The sequence below is a fragment of the Manis javanica genome, chromosome 4, assembly GCF_040802235.1.
Source record: "Manis javanica isolate MJ-LG chromosome 4, MJ_LKY, whole genome shotgun sequence".
NCBI classification, from domain to species: domain Eukaryota; kingdom Metazoa; phylum Chordata; class Mammalia; order Pholidota; family Manidae; genus Manis; species Manis javanica.
The window spans coordinates 156,919,763-156,939,899 of record NC_133159.1 but is presented as its reverse complement, the minus strand read 5'-3'; the positions used below and the strand labels follow the sequence as shown (position 1 = coordinate 156,939,899).

At 39.2% G+C, this 20,137-nt stretch overlaps 1 protein-coding gene across 5 annotated transcripts in view; it reads right to left on the bottom strand.

Moving 5' to 3' along the window:
• Positions 1-20,137, bottom strand: part of ZNF652 (zinc finger protein 652) — a 60,123-nt gene that overhangs the window by 9,551 nt on the left and 30,435 nt on the right. For 3 of the 5 annotated variants that reach the window (XM_036999022.2, XM_036999020.2, XM_073235475.1), the window contains 4 exons: positions 10,732-11,888; positions 8,169-8,316; positions 7,694-7,809; positions 7,104-7,248 (listed from right to left, as the gene is read on the bottom strand). In XM_036999022.2, coding sequence (XP_036854917.2) covers positions 7,104-7,248; positions 7,694-7,809; positions 8,169-8,316; positions 10,732-11,637 — 1,315 coding nt within the window. In that variant the 5' untranslated portion in view covers positions 11,638-11,888. Of the gene's footprint in view, positions 1-7,103; positions 7,249-7,693; positions 7,810-8,168; positions 8,317-10,731; positions 11,889-15,025; positions 15,122-20,137 lie in introns of all 5 variants that reach the window. The other 2 variants (XM_036999021.2, XM_036999023.2) reach the window with 1 other exon arrangement.

The window sequence follows — 20,137 nt, the reverse complement described above, 5'->3', positions numbered from 1 at the left end:
TTACTTTTTGGTAGGGGACTTGGAAAGCACTGGGCTGATTCAACCTGCAGCACCAACTTCACACTGCAGTGTCTCAACGGGGGTGCTACTGGCATTTCCACAGGCTATTCTTCATTATGTAGGACTACATGGCACGAGTGAAGAACACTCCGCATTCAGGTGCCAGCATACTAAATGCCCCCAAGACATTTTGACAATCAAAAACATCCCCACACAATTTCCATATGTCTATAGGTGTGGGAAGGATTGAAAGGGGGCTGCTGTTCCAGATGGAGAACTACGAGGCCAGTGAGTCAAAAAGGAAACAATTCCACAGTACTACGGGCACGTAGGAGGAAATTAGGTTTGGTTTCAGGGGCTTAATTTTTAAGCTTCCTAACTTTCCTTTGGACTATTGTTTAGTTCCATCTGTGCCCCTGCCTGCATCTCTGCCCAGTTTCCCAGGCTGCAGGGGGAAAACAAGATGATTCCTGTACATTTGTATGTCCATTAATCACTTCATACGGAAGGCGGTGATGCGGTCCGGAATACCAGTGTACACGCATTTCAGGGACCTTATGCCTGCATTTACCAATTCCTTCAGTGAGCGCAGCTTGTGTTTTTAACTCTTGCTGTGACAGTTTGCTCTCGCTCAGTTACTGCCCCCTCAGTCTCTGCTAGGTGTCCTTGTTCTGCTCTGTATCAGTAACAGCTCTGATCTGTTAAGTCTTACTGTGTGCCTGGCACCGCTCCAGTCACTTTATATCTATGAACCTTCGGTGAGCCTCAGCAACAGACTGTATGAGGCAGGTATGGAATTATCCCTTTTTTACTAATATATAAATTAAGAAAGTTGCCCAAGTTTCTGAGCTAGGATTTAGAACTGCAGCTGGGTTCAGGAGTTTATGTGCTTTGACAAATGACCTACAGCACTTTAACACCTCAGTGCTTTGAGCATTTCTGCGTACTGAACGAAGGTAATTTTCTTACTGCTTTCCTTCACTCTGGGACCCCTTCTTAAACTAGGAGCAAACACCTCTTTACCTATAATGTAGTCTTTATTTCCTCTCTCTGCCTTTGAAAACTGACATCTCCTGTTGTGTCTTTCCATGGAAGCCAGAATTTTAACAGTCAGGAGGGATCAGTTTTCTCAAAAATTCCCAGTACCCTTTTCTGACATTCATATTTCTCACATCTTTCAGCTTTTCATTATTCAGTCACTGCCGCCTCCAGGCTCTTCACGGTAATTCATATCTACCTTTTTAGGTAAGTTCTGAGCCTAGCTTGCTTTCCTTCTTTTTAATCCATTTCCTCCCAATTATCTTAAAAGCTTCAAATTCTATGTTAAATGGAGTTGATTAAGTCAATTATGGCATACCCATCTGACGGAAAGTGCCATTAAAAACAATATTATAAAAGTATAGAAATGTAATTATTAACATATGAAAGTCTACTCTCTATTGTCTATAGAGTATCAAGTTATGAAAATGTACTCATGGTATTATCCACTTTTGATGAAAAAATATATATAGAAAAAATATGGAAAGAAATACAAATGTTACTAGTGACTATTCTATGTAATGGAACTGTGAATGATGCTTTATTTTTGATGCTTTTATGTACTTCGCTTTTCTAAAATAAGCATGATATACTTGTACAATAAAGTGTTTTAAAAGCACACCTGTTTGATAAACTATCAAACCCCTAGACGCTTCCTCCTTCACTCTCCAGAATTAGTACCTCCTCACTCTCAACAGCTACTGGGAGGCAGAGCCAAAGGACTTTGTCTTTGAATTATTAGTCTAATATGAGCAAACACCCTCCCCTTGACTCAGTAATCACTCCTTAGGTCATTAGACACTGTCTTTGCAAACAGCATGTATGCACTGAAAGCTTCTTCAGTGTATGGACACAACTTTCTGTTGTATGTTCAACCTTGGATCTAATCCTGGATCTCTCTAATCATCTCTCATTTGCAGTCTTCTAGGCTATAAAGATTTGCCATACAAAGACCCACAACTATTAGAACTGGCCTATGACAAACCCATGGATTTGAAATAAAAATTTTTATTGCTTAATAACCTTTTATTCATTTCTTGATGTCTTACCAAATTTTCCACATGTGCAGTTCCAGACTTAAACCCACAATCCGACCTCTCTCTAACTCTCATTACTCATCAGGTTCTATCTCCTAATTGTGCTAATGACTGATATTAAGATTTCTTTGAAAACTCAAGGTAAGATTATGATGAGGCTGAAACAGGAGAAAATCAAAATGTAACATTTGAAACCAACCACCTATACCACGTAGTGCCTTAAGAAAGAGCTGCTTAAAGGGATGACTGGAAGATACACTAACAACTAAGTCCATCAAGGTAACTAGAAAAGGCTGTACCTCAATACATCTAAAGATGACCTGTTACATATAGATAAAGCTAACTTGAGTGTAAGGAACAGTATTGTAATGAGTCTGAAGAAAGAACATTATAAATGATGACAATCTTCATGAAAGATAGAAAAGAATAAGAATTTGGCTAGTTAGTTGTCTTCTGCACTGTTCAAAGGAAAAAGTGATCTAGCCAATAAATACAAGCATTGCAGTCTGCTTAATATGAATATCCTTGAGCAGCATCAGTAATCCATGTTATCTGTGTATCTAGCTTAAATCTCTCTCTTGAGCTTTAAATATATTTTGCAAACTGCCTACTGGATATTTCTGTTGAATGTCCCATAAATATCTCAAAATTAACAAGTACAAAATTAAATTCATTATCCTACCTAGCAAATCTGCTCCTCCCTCTGCTCTCCTCTCTCTTGACAAATTGCGTACAAGCCCCAAATCTGGGACTAACCCTTGATTCTTCCCTCCCACACCACTGATGTCCAATCAATCACCAGGTTAATTCGACTCTTACCCTGTCTATCACTTAAATTTCCTCCTCTGCTACATGTGTGTACATTTCATCACAATCATTTGCCTGCACGCCACAATATCCACTGGACTGGTTCACCATTTCTATTCTTGCTCCCCACCCTCCAATCCATTCTCCACACCCCATACCTAGCCAGAGTGAACTTTCAGATGTCACATTCTGCTTAAAACCTTTCTAGAACTTTCCACTGTCCTCAGAATAAAGTCCAAACTTTTTTACATGGTTTATGGGGTTTTCTGTGACCTGGTACCTGCTTATTGCTCTCCAGTGTCATGTCTTACCATACTCCCTGCCTGCCACCCCTACCCCTATCCATCAAACTCTAACTAACTTTATTTAGTTCCCTGTACCTACTATGCTCTCATCAAACCGTTGTTAGGCCTTACTTGTCTATCAGCTCAACCTGACTGACTATAAACTCTGTGAATTCAGGGACTACTTCAGTCTTCACTACATTAGTTCCATTTAGTAGACTCTTAACTAATGTTTATGAATAAATATTTGTTAATGCTAAGACATGCATCTTCCCCCATGTTAACATCTCTGAACTTAACACAGACCTTATCATCAATGGCATGTTAATGTTAAGTCTACAGTACTTTCCTAGAGGTATATAAATTTTGTCTTATAACTGGTGGCTTCTTGGATTCAGTGAAGTACGGTACTCACCATTAAGATCAGTTACCTTCCTTTGCTGTAATTCCCTGTCCCTGACAATTTTCTGATTACAAGGTAGCTTCTAATACAGATTTTTCTTTAGGCAGAGAATATGCCAACCAAAGAAACGAGTACTGAACCACTTGCCATTCAGCCTTTTCAGTGTGAGTTAATAAATTAGCCATTTTATTTACATTATCATTAAGGCTATTTAACATATATCACTCCCTCTGACCCCGATCTGCTTGAGCACATCAACAAATCCTGGAAGCTGAGAACCAGACTCTGGGACGGCGCCTTTTTGCCTCATGATGTCCTGCGTATCCCTCTGTTTTATTATTTGCCACACTGAATTTATATCAGAATCACTAAATGTGTGGTTCTTGAATCAGATTGTCTTGGACAAGTTATTTAATCTCTGAGCCTCAGTTTCCTCATCTGAAAAAATGGAAGATAATAATAATAGGTTATTGTGATAAGTTGAAAATACAAGGAAAGTGCTTAGAGCAGTATCTGACACATAGTGGATATTCAATGCATTTTAGTGTTGCCCTCATTTTTACTATTACTACCATCACTATGATTAGACCATAAGCTCCTTGAGGGCAAAAAGCAGGTCTTAATTCATCTTTGTGTCCCTACGGACTTATTAGCACTTTGCCTGGTAGAGGATTATTCTGTGTTGAACTCACCCCATAACCACACCATCCTAGGAAACCCTGCCTGAAGGCTTGTTAGCTTCCCTAGAAAAAATGTGCCTCACTTCTCTTTAACTGCAAAGAAACAGCCCAATCAATGTCAGTTCTTGCAGTTGCCTCAGTCCCCACCAAAACATACACCAACTGTGGCTGCATCCACTTTTGAAGAGCCATCCCTTTGCTTCTTTAAAGCTAACCCTTCTCTTCAATCTTCTCAGATGCTACTGTCACCCTTATTTAATACCAAGGAACCGGAGGCCTACAGAGGTTACATGATTCACTCAAAGTCTCACTGCTGTTGAGTGGCAGTCAGGTTTGTCCATCCAGCTGTCTTCCCAATTTGAGTATTACACACAATATTAAAAGACAGATGACAAACCAGCGGAAAGTATTTTAACACTGGTGTTAAATGAAGTGCAGTGTATGTAAGTATACATTGTGAGCCACTATAAACAAGAAATCAAGCACAGCAATCGGAAGATGAACACAGAAAAGGCACAAGCAGTTCAGGAAACACAGTGATACCCAAGAGGCACATGAAAAATGTTCACTCGCACTTAGCAATTAAGTAAAATTAATACAATAAGAGACCATTTTTCACCTATCAAATCAGCAAGGGTTTTATTTAACATTGGAAAGGGCTGGGGAAATGGGTATTTTCATGAACAGCTGGCAAGAGGGTATGTGATGGCTACTCTGCAATATATATTACCATGTTTTAAAAACGCATACATCTCTTTGCCCTGGTAATTCCATTTCCAGGAATTTATCCTGAGCAAATAATCAAGGATGTGTTAGTTACAGACTTATTTATCATAGTATTATTTATAACAGTAGAAAAACTGGAAACAGAAATCATCTAAATGACCAACAGAGAACTGGCTAAACAAAATGGAGGTAACATCCTTCACCTTACAAGACTGTTGTAAAGGTTAGATTGATTAAATGAGATAATGTGTGTAAAGCACTTACGATGATGCCTGGCATGAATGCACATAATAAATAATAGCTATTACTAAAGCAAATTTACAAGAAGGAATATTACACAACTGTTAAAACAAGACTGCTGTTAGTGACATAATACAGTAAAATAAAAAGCAAGTTACAATAGAGTATAAAGACCCAATTTTTGTTTTATTACTATATACAGAACACATAAGCACTTATGCATAGTATCTATCTACATGTGTATTAAGAAACTAAAGAATTTTTTAAACTGTATGCCAAAATGTTAACATTAATGATCTCATAAATGATAAGATTATAGGTCATTTTTATTTAGTTTTTCATTTTCATATTTTCTAATATACTTTAACAAGTATGTGCCACTCTTTTACTAAGAAGGATAAAAATTTAAGCAAATTTAGGTGGCTGTATTCTTTTAGAAGAAGTAGGAAATGTTGAACTTGCCTATTTGGTCAAAGAAAATATAAAACTTTATTCAACAAATACATTACTCAGAAAACATATACTTTGGTTGCACATTATGGACATTTAAAGGTCTGAAGAAAGAGAGAACAAAGGGAAAGTAAGAAAAGAGAAAGATCTGCAGGAGGAGACAGGAAGGAATGGGAGACAGACACACAGGGAGACATGCAGAGAGGTGAGTATGGAGGCAGAGGCTTGAATGGCTGGAGGCTCCTTTCAATCATGTGACATTTACCAGGCACCTATATGTGAATGTGACACAGCTTCTGCTTTCAAAAAACCTTATCTTCTGACTAGTATCATTGTTTCCTGCTTTATACCAAAAACCTGAATCCTAAAAGTGACTCAGAATCCAAGAGCCAGCAAATTATAAGAGGATAATTTGTTAAATACTCTGATATACCCTGCTAGCCACTTAGGCTCCAAAGTTAGCATTACCTTTTGAGGTATAATTTGTTTAATTAAACCCTTCTCATGACTCTTCATCTAACCTAATCATTAAAATCTGAGGGTGCTCTGCTTGGAATGGGAAAGAAGTCCACTAGGCAGACATTTTTCTTCGGACTTCAACAGAGAAATGGGAATTAAAGAGATCCAGCCATGGGCAGAATTTCCCCACCAAGAGTAAAGCGAAAAGAACAGCAGGCTAAGGAAGATGATCGCTTGTGGTTCTCTCTAGCTCGGCTACTCTGTACTCTAATAGTGACTCATAGTCACTCTATGACTCGATTTTATTTAGAAACCTGAAAAATGGTTCATACTGTCCAATTTGTGTAAAGACAGGGAATCCCAGGACATCAAGTTAAGAGTGAGATACAATGATATAGCACTTGCAGGGAGAGGTATTATTTTAGCCAGTTTCCAGGAAGTTGGATAATCAAATGCTTACAAGATTCAAATCCATGCTATGAAGCATATACACCTAAAAACACAAACTGGCTAAAGTATTATTTAACCTCTTTGATGGATGTGTTCCTGAAAGGTTGTGAATTTTTGTATAGTAAATCAAATCCAATCAAACTTTAAGAATACTGACAGGGTATTCTATTTAAAGCAGCCAGGGTTCCCCATTTGTTAAAGGTCCAGAATCCTTCCCTTGGAAAAATAACATATGCACATATACAAGTTTCATACAATTTTAGGGGATCCTGTATCCCAAGTAAAAAACCCATTATCCTGAAGGGACCCACAGTTAAAAGGCATTGACAAATAATCCTTCTTTAAATATAGTTATGAAAGCCTAATTTTGTAGTATTATAAATCTGTATTTTTATGTATCAGGTTTATTTAAAGTGGAATTTGTACTTAGAATGCAAATTTGTGGTTTAGACTTTTAGATAAAGAGAGTCACAGGTGATCATCAACAAGTGCTTGAGACACATCTGTACCTTTCCCAAGAAATTCTTACCAGTGTGTGTTTTCATGTGTTCATCGAAGTACTGCTTCATGTTGAAATCCTTGCCACACCACTGGCACATGAACTGTTTGTGCCCGATGTGGATGCTCATGTGGGAGCGTAGCTGGTACTTGTATTGAAACCTTTCGTCACAGTTCTGCATTGGACACAGTGGAAATTTTTGAATGCCAAGCACAGTAGCTTTACCTGAGCCCACCCTACATAGTTTCTGAGATGAAGTTTATTTTCTCATACTCAACAGAGAACCTGTGTGTCAACTATTTGGCTCTGCTATACTTCTGCAGCTGAGTTATTAAGAAAAAGGACATTTTCTCATATAATTATCACTGAAGTACACCCAACCTTTCTGAATCACTGAGAAAAGAAAAAGTACTCATCATGTGTTATTCCCAAGTTTAAGCTAACCTAACACTTCTCTACCTAGCAGTGAGGTAATACACAATGTTCAGAGCACGTTTCTGAGGTTCTGTGGAAATGCAGCCTTGTGCCTTGTGCAACAGCACACCTCTGCCTCACTGCCTCACCGTACACACGTACAAGAGAAGCCCCTAGGCCTGGGCCGGGCGGCTAGCATTCCTTACCTCACATCTGAAGGGCTTCTCTCCAGAATGCTGCAAGGAGTGCACCTTGAGTGACATACTGCGTTTGAAGGATTTTCCACAGGTTTCACATGTAAATGGCATGTCTTTCGTGTGTGCTGCAACACAGAACGCATGTACACTCAAAGTAAGTCAACTGAAAAGCCCAGGCCGGCAGAGCTACATGACCTACTGTAAAGTGATCATGCCATCTTCATTTTTGACACTCTACATTGCAAAGCTCTAATAGCAATGTTCTGAGGAGAAAACGAAATAACAATGTTGAAAGACCTGGGTGTGGAAGACCATGCCATCTGATTTGCTGATGCCTGCTGAAGGCATGCTGCATTCGGTTTCAAACAAGTCAACGCTGATGGAAGAAAGGCAGCTCCTCACACCTGCCCAATCCCAAGCACAAAACACACCAAAGAACAGGGGAAATTACAGGTGTGAGAGAAAAGAGGCAGAAAAAACTTACCAACCATGTGTTTCCGCACATGAGCCATGGTATAGAATTTCTTCTCACAAATTTCACAGGAAAATTTCTTTTCTGCATATCCATGGACGATCTTGATATGTTCATGAAGGGACCAGAGTTTCTTGAATGATTTGTTACAGGAAACACACTGAGCAGGATAAATAGAAATAATCTTTACTTATAGGGGCTTACAGAGAGCCATACCTGCCTCTGGCAGATGAAATGGGTGTGCGTTAGATCCACGGCAGAAGGCCAGAATCCACACAAATGCTAGTCCTCCATGGAGTCAAGTTCAATACCATCACCTGCGTGTTCTATTTTTCAAGATACAGCTTTTAGAAACATGTGGAAGTATGAAAACAACAGTGAAAAGTAAGACAAAAAGAAATGCAAAAGTCCCCTAAGAGCAAAGGACCAACTGCTTTTATCAAGTTAGTATTGTACCTAGGAAAAGCTTTGTTCTTAAATAAGTGTATTACCAAGAGTGGCTGCCTCCTACAACAGGTTCACTATGCAGTTAATAGTGTTACCAGAGAATACAAAGGAATTCTAAATTAGCATAAATAAAAACAAAATAAAACATATTAATGACTACAGATCTGCAGAAGTATAAGAATGTTTTTGTATCTTAGTGAATGAATCTGGAGCCTTCATAACACAAATTATTGAGATCTTATTGTATTTTCCCAAATCTAATCTACTAAACATTTCCCTCTGGCAGAATTTAATTTAACCTCTGAACTGGTGGTATCATGCTCCCTTCTCCCTCAGAGCCCAGCTATGGATCTCTTGTACATGCACCTACGGAAACACATGCAACACTGCCTAGCTCCTTATAGTACAAATCATTACTAGCCTAGAATGTCAGGCATAAAACGTATCAAAATAAAATATTCTGGTTAAAGCAAAACAATACTAGAAAGTTTCAGGTAACCATCAGGCTCTGAGATACTTAAGGGAACAAGTCATTATTCACTGTAAATAAAGGTCTCTGAACATCACTGTCACTTCAAGAAACAAGGCCTCTGAGAAGAGTTAAAAAGATAAGCCTCCGATGGGATATGGCTCGAGAAAAGAACCGACTACTCCTATAAGTTATTTTGTGGGGCAGTATTTTAATTTTTACCTTGCCTGTTTCTAGGTTATTAGGGTTATTAGGATCTATATGTAAGAGCAAAGCAGTGTTCCGTAAGAACGTAAAGAAAGCTCACTTACTAGAATCCACAAAACCTAAATGCAAGTTTAAATATATTATGGTGAGGAATAGTGAGGAAAGCCGCAAAAAAAGTATTAAATGTTTTCTTCTCTGTAACTTGAAGAAAGCAAATTTAAGCAAAAAAAAAAACTATACAGAGGTCAAGCTCAAGATCTACCTTTTGTCAATGAATCGTTACAGAACCTAAGTTTGACCCGTAGGGTGCAGCACCGCAGGACCTCCCGTTGGCCTGAACTCTTGCAAACAATTCACAACCATGAGAGGCCCTGGAAGCTCCTGGAGGGTGTGGGTGCCGTGCCTCGGTTCCCAAGCTTGTCAGAGATCAAGGCACGACTGATGAAGCAAAACGCAGTGAATGTTCCGCAAATGTGACTTAAGAAATCTCTTTTTAAATAAAGCAGTGATCTCATTTGCTGATTAAAAGCAAGAGGAAAAGTGAAAAATGAGTGCTCTACAATAGTAGCACTCCCAAAAACAAACTAGAACAATTTCACCTTTTTTAGAAGTTTAGCTTAAAAAACATACAAAATATTTCTATTTCACATATCTCAGAGACATTAACAGACTTACCTTTTATGAGTATTCATGAATATGCATTCATGTGTGCAAACCAATATAGCTCAACAGAACATAATTCACTCAACTTAATATTATCAGCATACCTCTTAACTTATCACAATATAGTCCATTCAAGACACTCAGCCCAGTTCTGTTACCTTAATAATTCTGTACGGCAGCATTATGTAACCCTACTGCCAGGTGGGCAACCAGCTCAGCCTCTGTTTAAAGTCTGCATATTCCCATGGGCTCAGCCACTTGACAAATTTAGTGTTGTCATCTCTCCATTGGTAAAAGCAAACTCACTCCTGGAGCTCTTCCATTTCCACCGGTCTGAGTCATTATGGTTTCTGTCCCCATCAGCTGCACTAGAATCTGGCATCCTTTTAAGCCTAGAAGAGGACCTCTCTCTCTCTACTCCTGCCCTTTACTCAATATCTCCCACCTTGAAAGAGAAGATGCCAGAATGAATTATATTGCATGTTTTACAACAGCAAATCTCAGTGCCAAGTTGGTGTTGACTTCACCTCCCGGTCAACACCTAGAACAGATCCCCCTTTCAAAGTACCTGGGTTCCCACTAGTCCAGCATCAGTTAAATTTAATGCTTTTGAAAAAAACTGTTAAGCCTGAGTTTTGAAAAGACCAAAGTGGGAGCTTTTAAAAAGATAAATTGGTGAAAACTGTCCCTTCAGCTTCTACTGCATTTATTTTCTTGGGCAGATACCAGGTGAGTCTGAATAGCCAGGTTCTATCCTGGAAAGGTTGCCCTCTTGGTGAGAAAACCTACCTGAATATTTTTTTCACAGTCTGTTTGCTGGTGAAGGGACAGCTCACTTTCCAGCACAAACTTCTTGCCACACTTATCACAAATCTGCATGCGCCTATGAGTAACGTTCATGTGCTTCTCCAGGTACCAGCGAGTATTAAACACCCTGGGGCACTTTTCACAGGTCAGAGTCTCTTTCTCTTCACACTTAGCTTTCTGGACTGCTGCTCTGGGCTCCTTTGTGGCCCGCTTCTTACGCTTAGGTGGCTCTACACTCTTCCTACGGCCTCTCGTAGTCCTGGGCGCAGGGGAAGTGGTGGCCGCTGCAACAGAGGCGGCTCGCCTCGTCCTCCTTTGCGTGACGCTGACCTTCTCCACTATCTTCTCCTTCTTCTTCTGCCTTTCGTTCTCTCCATAGTCATTGCTGTCATCTGTGGCCTCTTCCCCACTCTCATCCTCTTCCTCCTCGCTGCTTGTCTTAAGAACAGGAGTCTCTTTGGACTGAGAAGAGACACCCTTTTCCCCTTTAGATACATTTAATGTTTGATTATTAAGGTTTACCTCCACTATGATCTGCTCCCTTTTGTAAGAGTCTTCCTCCTCCTCGTCCTCCTCTTCTGTGTCATCAGAGTTCTCCCGGTCTTCTTTAACGGCATGCACGTCAGACACTGCTCTTGTCTCCCTGAAATACGGCTGTTCCTCGGTTTCGTGGAGATGCGGTTTGCTCATCTTGGTGTCCACTAACACAGAATAAGGACTTCCTGATTCCCTTTTATACACTTTGGTGGACAGGTCAAGTTCTTGGTTGGCACCATGATAAAAGGTAGATGGCACTTGACCACGACGGCTATCTTCTTGTGCCATCCCTGCTACATGCACAGTGCGGTTTTCAACCAGCCCTTGACAAGAACTGGCTGTGTGGCTCATTGGTGAGTGGCCCAATTTACTAAGCAGTTCAGACTATAGAGAAGTAGCTTTAAAGAGGGTAATTACTAAGACTCAAATCTTTTTCCATTCAGAAAGCATCACTCAAATGAAAAAAGGTATTCCTGGAATCTGTGTGTAATTCGTCGTGTTGCAGCACCGAAGCAGAAGTCAAAAGGTTTGGTATTATGGCAAGAGCAGAGCACTAGTGATTTTGCTTTGAAGAGAACTGCAAGTGACATGGAGCATCTTATCTACAAAAAAAAAGCAAAGAGGAAAAAAGATCAGATACCACTATTTTCTTCTTAGACCATGCACTTATGTCATATGACAAACACTGATTAAACTCTGTATACATACAACTGTTTGTCCTGCTTAAATGGTCCAGTATGGGCCATTACTTTTCTGGGTTACATTAGTTAAACAAACATTTTGTTAGAATGTAAATTCTAAGATAGCAGGAGTCATTGTTTGTCCAGTTCACCAATATATCCTTAGGGCTTAGTGCTTAGTAGGTGTTCAGTCAGTATATATTTGATAGCTAAATGAATATCTATTATAGCATAGCATTTATTACCTTAGATGCTATGGGATATACTGATAGGGTAGAATATACAATCTCTGTCCACTGGGAGTTTACATCTCATTTATGTGTTGCATGTGAAACATGCAAGAGCGTTATCCCGGCTGGCCGTCTAACATCAGTCACCACCATTTCCCACAGTGAGAGCTGGTAAGACAAAGGTGGTAGCGGGCTAGGCACTGTGGACCAGGAAAACAAAGCAGCTAATCGATATCACTAGAGAAGAGAGAGAAAATGTCCCTGGTCATAGCTACCTAAATCCACTCAACAACTGGGTAATTCTTCATGTGTCAGTTGCACAGACGCCTAAATTCTAAGAAACAGTAACCATCACGTTGATATGGTTCCAAGAAAAATAAAACCATCCATTAAAAAAAAAAAAGGAGAGATTAGAAGGGCACACAACTTGCTTTGTGACACAGCTTACACTGCTGCTGAGCCAACCACCTAACCTCTGGGTCACATGGATATTACTGCAAGCATACACCCAGTCTGACTGACCAAAGTTAGGAAACTAGTGTTTATTGAATACCTGTTGCATGTATAAGCACTGTGAAGGTGCTTATTATTTCTATTCAATACCCACCACAAAACTTTGGGGTTGATTTTTAAACATTTTTAGTTTTTAATCAAAGTAATCACTAAAAAAAAATAATGAGCACACAGTTTTACAAGTAAATACTGCAGGGTTTATAACAAAAAGCATTAGTCCTCTGCCTACCCCATCCTGACATTTGAGTCTGTACCCCTGAGACAAAAACGTTCAACCATTTTAGCTGTCTCCTCACCTCCCCTCCATATTTACTTCCATATTTCTAAATAATATGATTATATTTCTATTTCTTGACTGTCCCCCAGTTGTGGATATTATCACTTGTCTCCCACTATAGTTTTCTTACCCTATTGCCCCCAACTCTCCCTTCATCCTCCCAATACAGATGTATCACAACTTTTTGTTAAATCATTATATACTGCTTATTATGACTATAACATGTAGCTCCTAACTATTTCTCTCAATACTCTGAGATTATCTTTTCTTCCATTTTCTTTGTCTGTATGGACTTGTTCTTTCAAAAAATGATTTCACTTTCATTTCAGTGGAATTTCCGAGAGGAGTGGTGATAAATGCCACCGTGTCTTACTTGACATCTGAAGAGATATACTACATTTTGTATTTATAAATGAGGAAATTATGTCTGTGAGAGGTTAAATAATCTAAGATCACATATGTATCACAGAAGCAGTGTTTGACCCCAAGCTGGTCTGACTCCAAAGCTCATGACCTTTCTATTTCTACTATAACAAATGACACTCCAAAATAATTTAGATTCAATTATTCCTATAACCACACATCTTTTGGCATCAGTTTTAAATTATTTTATTTTGCATCATATTTTAAATAGGAAAATCCTAGTGGCTTTATTTTGCATGTGCCAAAACTTTGGACCCACAGAAATAATGTAAACTACAACAAGTACCATACAATAAACTTTTATTAATTATCTCAAATTAAGCAAGGGAGAAGAGACAGTAGATTTCAATTAACTACCAATAGCTAAAAATAAAACAAAAATCAGGAAGATAAAGAAAAATAAATTGAAGGGAAGTCCTCTGTGGTAGTCAGAAATATCTTCTTCCCAAACAACTCTGGCCTCATGGCCTTCTGGGCACATGGTAGGATTGCACTTTCTAATGCTGCCCCCCCGCCCCCCGTGAGTACCAGTGCATCGTGAGCAGAAGGGACACAAAGAATGCCAGGGCATTTTCTAACCAACATGAGCCTCTCTCCTCCTCATCCCTCTGCCACGGAGAAGAGCGATTTTCATAGGGATGACCACTATTACTGCTATCAACCTGGGTCCCGGAGGGACTAAAATGCCCTACAGGAAACAGTGCAGTGGATTCTTTAAAAATATGTATTTTTTGTTTATTTTATGTAGAGTGTGCTTTAAAGCCACTGAGATCTGGAGTTGTTTTTAATACGCTGGCATAATCTGGCCTATCCTAGCCGACACAGGTGGAAACCAGAAGCAGGGCGCTGCCTCATCCAAACACCTAAAACACACAGCTGAGGCTTAGGGGCCGGGGGTGGGGAGGAGGCAAGGCAGCAGCCACCCGAGGCTAAGAGGACAGCACTCCTATCATACAGCACAGAAACTACTGGTGAACTGTCCCCTAATATCTCAGAATATCTGAGATAATTAGAATATCTGCCACAAGAAACTCAGAGTTCCAGTGGGAAACCGGATTCTTAGGAGACTGTGTGGTTACTGTTGGCTGTATTTGACAAATTATTACATGAAAAGGATGAATTTAGGAAAGAATCGATCGGTTTACAATCAAGAATAAAAAGGAGTCCAGAAAGTCAGTGATTTGTAAGGTTACAAGAAGCAAAAGCTTAACACAAAACAGGTTTTTAACTACAAACACTGATGAGAATTTGGTCTTGAGGCAAGAATCAAGTCAGCTGTGGCTTTCCTAACCACTGATAAAGCCTCCCAATTGATTAAGGTAGTGACCAATAAAAATAGCTTTTCTAAAAAAGGCTGAAGATGACTTCTCTCACCAAAGTAATCTCTTAAGTCTGTTTTGCTACAAGGCATATTTCTCTAAGGTGAGTCACTTCAAATGTTATTAGTAAATAAGGAAATGTTAGTAAAATACAGAAGTCATGTTGGTTTATATGGGATTTTTCTTTGCAAGTCAATGTTTGAAGTGATCAGGACAAAGCTTTCTCAGAACTGAAAAGCAAGTCTTAGCAATACATGAAGACCTTAAGAAAAAAAAAGCTAAAATTCACTCCTATACCTTCCTTTAATGCAAGAAGTGGCTGGTTCGGCTGCTTCATGAACTGCTACTTTCTTCACCTTTACCTGGTAAAGTTGAGGGTACATGTTTCTTCTCCTGTGTTTAAAAAAGAAAGTTTTTGATTGCTGAACCCTATACACACATCAAATTCTTAATTGAAATGAAACTGATCTCTGTTGTAAGCAAATGTCTTCAAGACTCCAATCTCAAAGGAGGAAACGACCACCCAGGGGATTAAGTCTGTTAAATTTCAACTGACTGACGCTGGGTACATATACCAGGAGAGATTAAATGTTCCTATTTTTATTATAATTACTCTTGTTTTTATTAGTGCACTAGATACAGTATTCCACAGATTGAGTGGTCTGCTGCACTCCAATTTTTCCCATAAGCCCTGTTTATTTTAATGTTCAATTTTGCAGAACTCAGGAAAGCACATATGGTATTTGCTAGGTTGTCTTTTCCTACATATATACAATAATAGTATTATATACAACAGTAATAGCAATATAACTCCATTTGGGTTCCCAGACCCGATAAGAATGTGTGTAAGTGTGTGAGAGGGGATCTTCCCACACATAACACCAAGCAATTCTCAAACACCAGCAGGGTGTCCGAGAACTCAATTCTGATGCTGTCTGCCTGGGAGACAGTGCTCCATCTTACAAGACTGCCCTCCACCCCCACTCCAGGCGCTGGCTGGTCACAAGCCTCAGGCAGTTAACCTGTGCTTCTGACCTAGCGGCTGCAGAGTGGAGGTTCCCACGACCTACCCCTTAGGTCTGATTAATTTGCTACAGCGGCTCACAGAACTCAGGAAAACATCTACCTGTACCAGTTTAATAAAGGATTCCATAAAGGATACAAGTTAACAGCCAGATGACGAGATACATAGGGCAAGGTTCCAAATAAAGGCACTTCTCTCCTGTGGGGCTTGGGGCCTGGCTCAGAGGCACGTGGGAGCCTTAGAAGTTCTCTCCAGCAGAGAAGCAGGATCAAGAGAGCAGAGAGCAGTATGCTCTTCCCAGGGGCTTTTGTGAGGGCTTCATTGCATAGTCATGATTGACTAAATTATTAGCCATTGGCTGATTCAGCCTCGCCCCTGCCATTGGATGGGGATCCAAAAGTCTCTCATTAACATGACAAGACACCCATTTCACCTTTAAGACTGCAGTGCTTTCAGGAACTGTGCATGAAGACCAAGTATACCTGGAAAATATATATTTGGTCATGTATGAATGGCCAAATATGTATTTCTTATGACTCATTATATCACAGTACTGTAACAGAAATACTGTACTCAAATTAAGTCAAGGAAGAAATAGGGGACCAATAAGGCAGAGCTGTGTTGCAAATCTAAGAAGCATGGCTAGAAAAGAACTGTGGATGTGGCTGAATAAATAAATAAATGCCAATTAACTTTTGAGCATTATATTGCCAGAAGAACTACCAGATGGGGTTACAGAGACAGTGACTGTTCAGCACTTAGAGTGGTCTTTGGTTCTCAAGTGTCTATGGTAGGAAGTGGGCTGTGAAAGCTATAATCCTTTAATAAAAGGATTCTGTAAAGGATACAAGTTAACAGCCAGACGATGGGATACATAGGGCAAGGTCCCAAATAAAGGTACTTCTCTCCTTCTGGGGCTTGGGGCCTGGTTCAGCAGGGACATATTTCTGTCCCCTCCCAGGGGGACATATTTCTCATTGTCCATTTTGGATACAGCCAAGGAAGAAGAGGATGAGGAAGATGATCCAAGAGGATGAAGCTAGGGAGCAAAGAAAACAGACACAGGAGCTATTCCTAAGGAGCTAAGTCAGGGTCTGCTCAGAAACATTCCCACTCCTGGAGGGCGCCCTCTCTATGACTGCTCAGAGGGATTTCAGAATTTGCTGGAGCCGAGTGACTGCTACACATCTCCTATCATTCCCCCTTTCAAATGGGACTGTTCATTTTTATTATTCTGTCCCTTGTTCCAATTGTACATTGTATGTGACAGCAGAGATCACTAGTCAATTTCTTTCATAGGTCTCTGGTTCAACTAGAGCAACATCTGAACCCAATGTAGAGACTACAATGCTTCATCTCATGGATAGACCACCAATCAGTATACCCACGCATCACTCAGAGATCCTGGACTTTGAGCTGATGCCATGATTGGTTCAGACCCTGGGGTCCCCTCCCCTGGGGAGGAAGTGTGTTTTGCCTGAGAGAACAGTAGAGTGAATATCTGATGACCAAAAGGATGGTGCTGTTTATCAAGTAATTTCCACTCTCTGTCCCCCTGGCACAGGCAGTGGTGTGCTTCCTGGTCCCCACAGTCACATGGGGCTACCTGACTAGTTCTGGCCATCATGCTGTAAAATAAGCAACATGAATCACTTCTGAGCTACCATATTTAGGACCTCTTTTCTGTCTTAACACGGCAGCTAGTAGTGTACAAGAAGATGGCTGTTCCACCAGCCTGGATCACTGAGTGGTCTGAGCAGAGTGCTCCTACTGACTTATTATGGCCACATAGTGAGAAAAGAATCCTTCATTGTTTTAGACGTGTGTGTGTGTGACACTGTAGCAGAGCTCAGCTAATGTAGTCCTTTATGAATATGTATATGTAAACATATTACATATATCCACTGTCTCAGTCTTAAACTAGACAGCAGAGACAGCCGACTGAGTAAGTGAAAAGTTAAAAAATCAGAAAGCAAAGGGCTGAATTCATAGGGGAATTCTCTAAATAAATTATAAAATAAGACTATTATTGTTTTGGAAAAATTAGAATTAAGGTGCTTCATTTTATGTTAAATTATGTATACATATATATATTCCTGTACTAACCTGAAAGTGACATCGCATCACTATTAAAATCAGGGAAACTCACAGAAACATCAATAAATCACACTGTCACAATAGAAGATGCAGTATAATTGTTCACCTTGAAACATACAATGGCTTTCTGCCCACATTTTACTGTCTTCATCTGATTCTGGTAACTTTTCCCTTGTCTGAATTTTGGTGATAATCTTCCTTTATTCTCTTTCAAAAACACTGAAAATGCCTTCTAAGGGCATAACAGAATAACCTTTACAAAACCAAAAACACATTAAATTAAACCTTCCATATTCCATTATCCAACTCTTAATGTGTATCCTCAGCTCTAATTCACTTATTACAAATTATCTTAACTTAGTTTTTTAGGAGATTCTCTAGGTAAATACACTGAGCTCTAAGAACCTGAAAGTAGACAGAAGCAGCAAATAAAAAATAAACCTGATATTCAAAGCTGTTTAAATTAATCTATGATATTAGATTAACACAAGTTCATCTGTTCTGAGAGATCAGTTTCTACTGTTTCTTAAATGCAAATAGAATGGGTTGTCCCTTAGTGTCTTACTATAACTAATATGCACAACTTAGGAAAGACTATGGTGTGTATGTTAGGGGGTGTACAAATTGAGAAGCAACCAGTCCTGGTACTCTAAAACTTTGCTCAGATACTGGGAAGAAAATACAATTTTAAGAAAAATATTAGCAGATATGGCGGAATATTATAGACAGTAAAGCACAGCTTCCAGAATGTGCTTTTTTCAACACTATTATTTCCAAAGTGGACTACAAAATAAGTTTATGCAGACTTCAAGAATGTTTAGTTAAATGGAAAACAATTAATTTTGTTCCCTGAAAAGTTTTAAAAGTTAATTTTTGACAAATTCAACAGGGTTTTTTTTCTATTAAAATATATACCTTCATGCCCTCCTTGTACATTAAAAAGGTTCCACTTAGGATGAGCCTTTTCAAGTTGAAAGAGCAACTTTGTAAGGCATATTAATCTGCTGCCTCTGCTTACTCCACTTCCTTCCGAACCACTTTTACTAACCTGTTTCCAAAGCTCAAACTACCCAAGCATGGCCAGACCCCTGTCCTGCTGAGTGAAGAGGATTCTAAAGCATGAACTGCCTACAGGGATCAGGCCACAACTAAAACTACCAAGAAGTGGGAAGGAACAAGGAGGAAAAGATCAACGTATTGGCAAAGTTCTTCTGAAACAACGACCCACTGGGAAGAATGGACAGGATGACCTTTGGGTCTGTGAATAATACTGGTCCTGATACTCTACCCAAAGCTTTGCAGCTTTGCAGGTCACTCACTTCTTTCTCATTAGAAAGTATGTCAGTGACACATTTGCCAAAACACAAGCTCAAAGCCTTCGGATGACCAGATAATTACTTAACAACTACTATATGCTTAATATAAGTTAAAAAATTATCTAACTGTTATATGCTTAATATGAAAAGTTTAGAACAAAGAGGAAGTCACAATCTAGCTGGGGAAATCGGGAAAAGTTTGGTGAAAGATAGTACACTCAGAAAAGCCTGAAGGGCAAGCAGTGTTAGACTGGCAGAAATGAAGGTAGAAAGTCATTTACAGTGAAGGAGAATCAGAATGGGGTAATAGTGGGGTATATTCCTGAACAAGAAACAGCTTAAATTGTGACATTTTGTTAGAATATAGGGTTTGTTGAAGGGAGGGACGGCAAGACAGGTGAATTACTGCCATGCTGTGGCCAACCTTGAAGGCTGGGCTGAAGAGTTTGTAGTTATGGATGGCAAGACAGAGCATTAAAGGTTTTTAAAGGAAGAGCTAGTATGATTTGAGTTGTGTTTAGGGGTCCAATTATATGACAGCAAATAATTATAGGCCTATATTTAAGTATAGCTTTGAAACATACATATAATAAAACAAATATACAATCAAACAAGGTTGAATAAACTTAAAATAAGTAAAGAAACTGAAGTAGAAAAAAACAGAAGCAGTAAATAACATTAGGAATTATTTTTAAAACAAAAGCATAACCATTTTAGACTAAATCCTGTATTGGTACTGACAAAAATAAAATTTTAAGTATCTGAATTATAATTTTTAAAACTTTTTTAAAGAATGTGTTCCTTATGAAATATTTACTAATTTCCCTGACTAGTAGTTGAGTTTAAAATTCATGCCCACAACTAAAAGTTTTATTTTCCTAATACAGTAGGTTATACTTGCCTGAAATGAGGGGAATCTCACCATGTCCTATCTCTTCCTTAGAGATAATCTCTAAGAGTGAGAAACCTTTT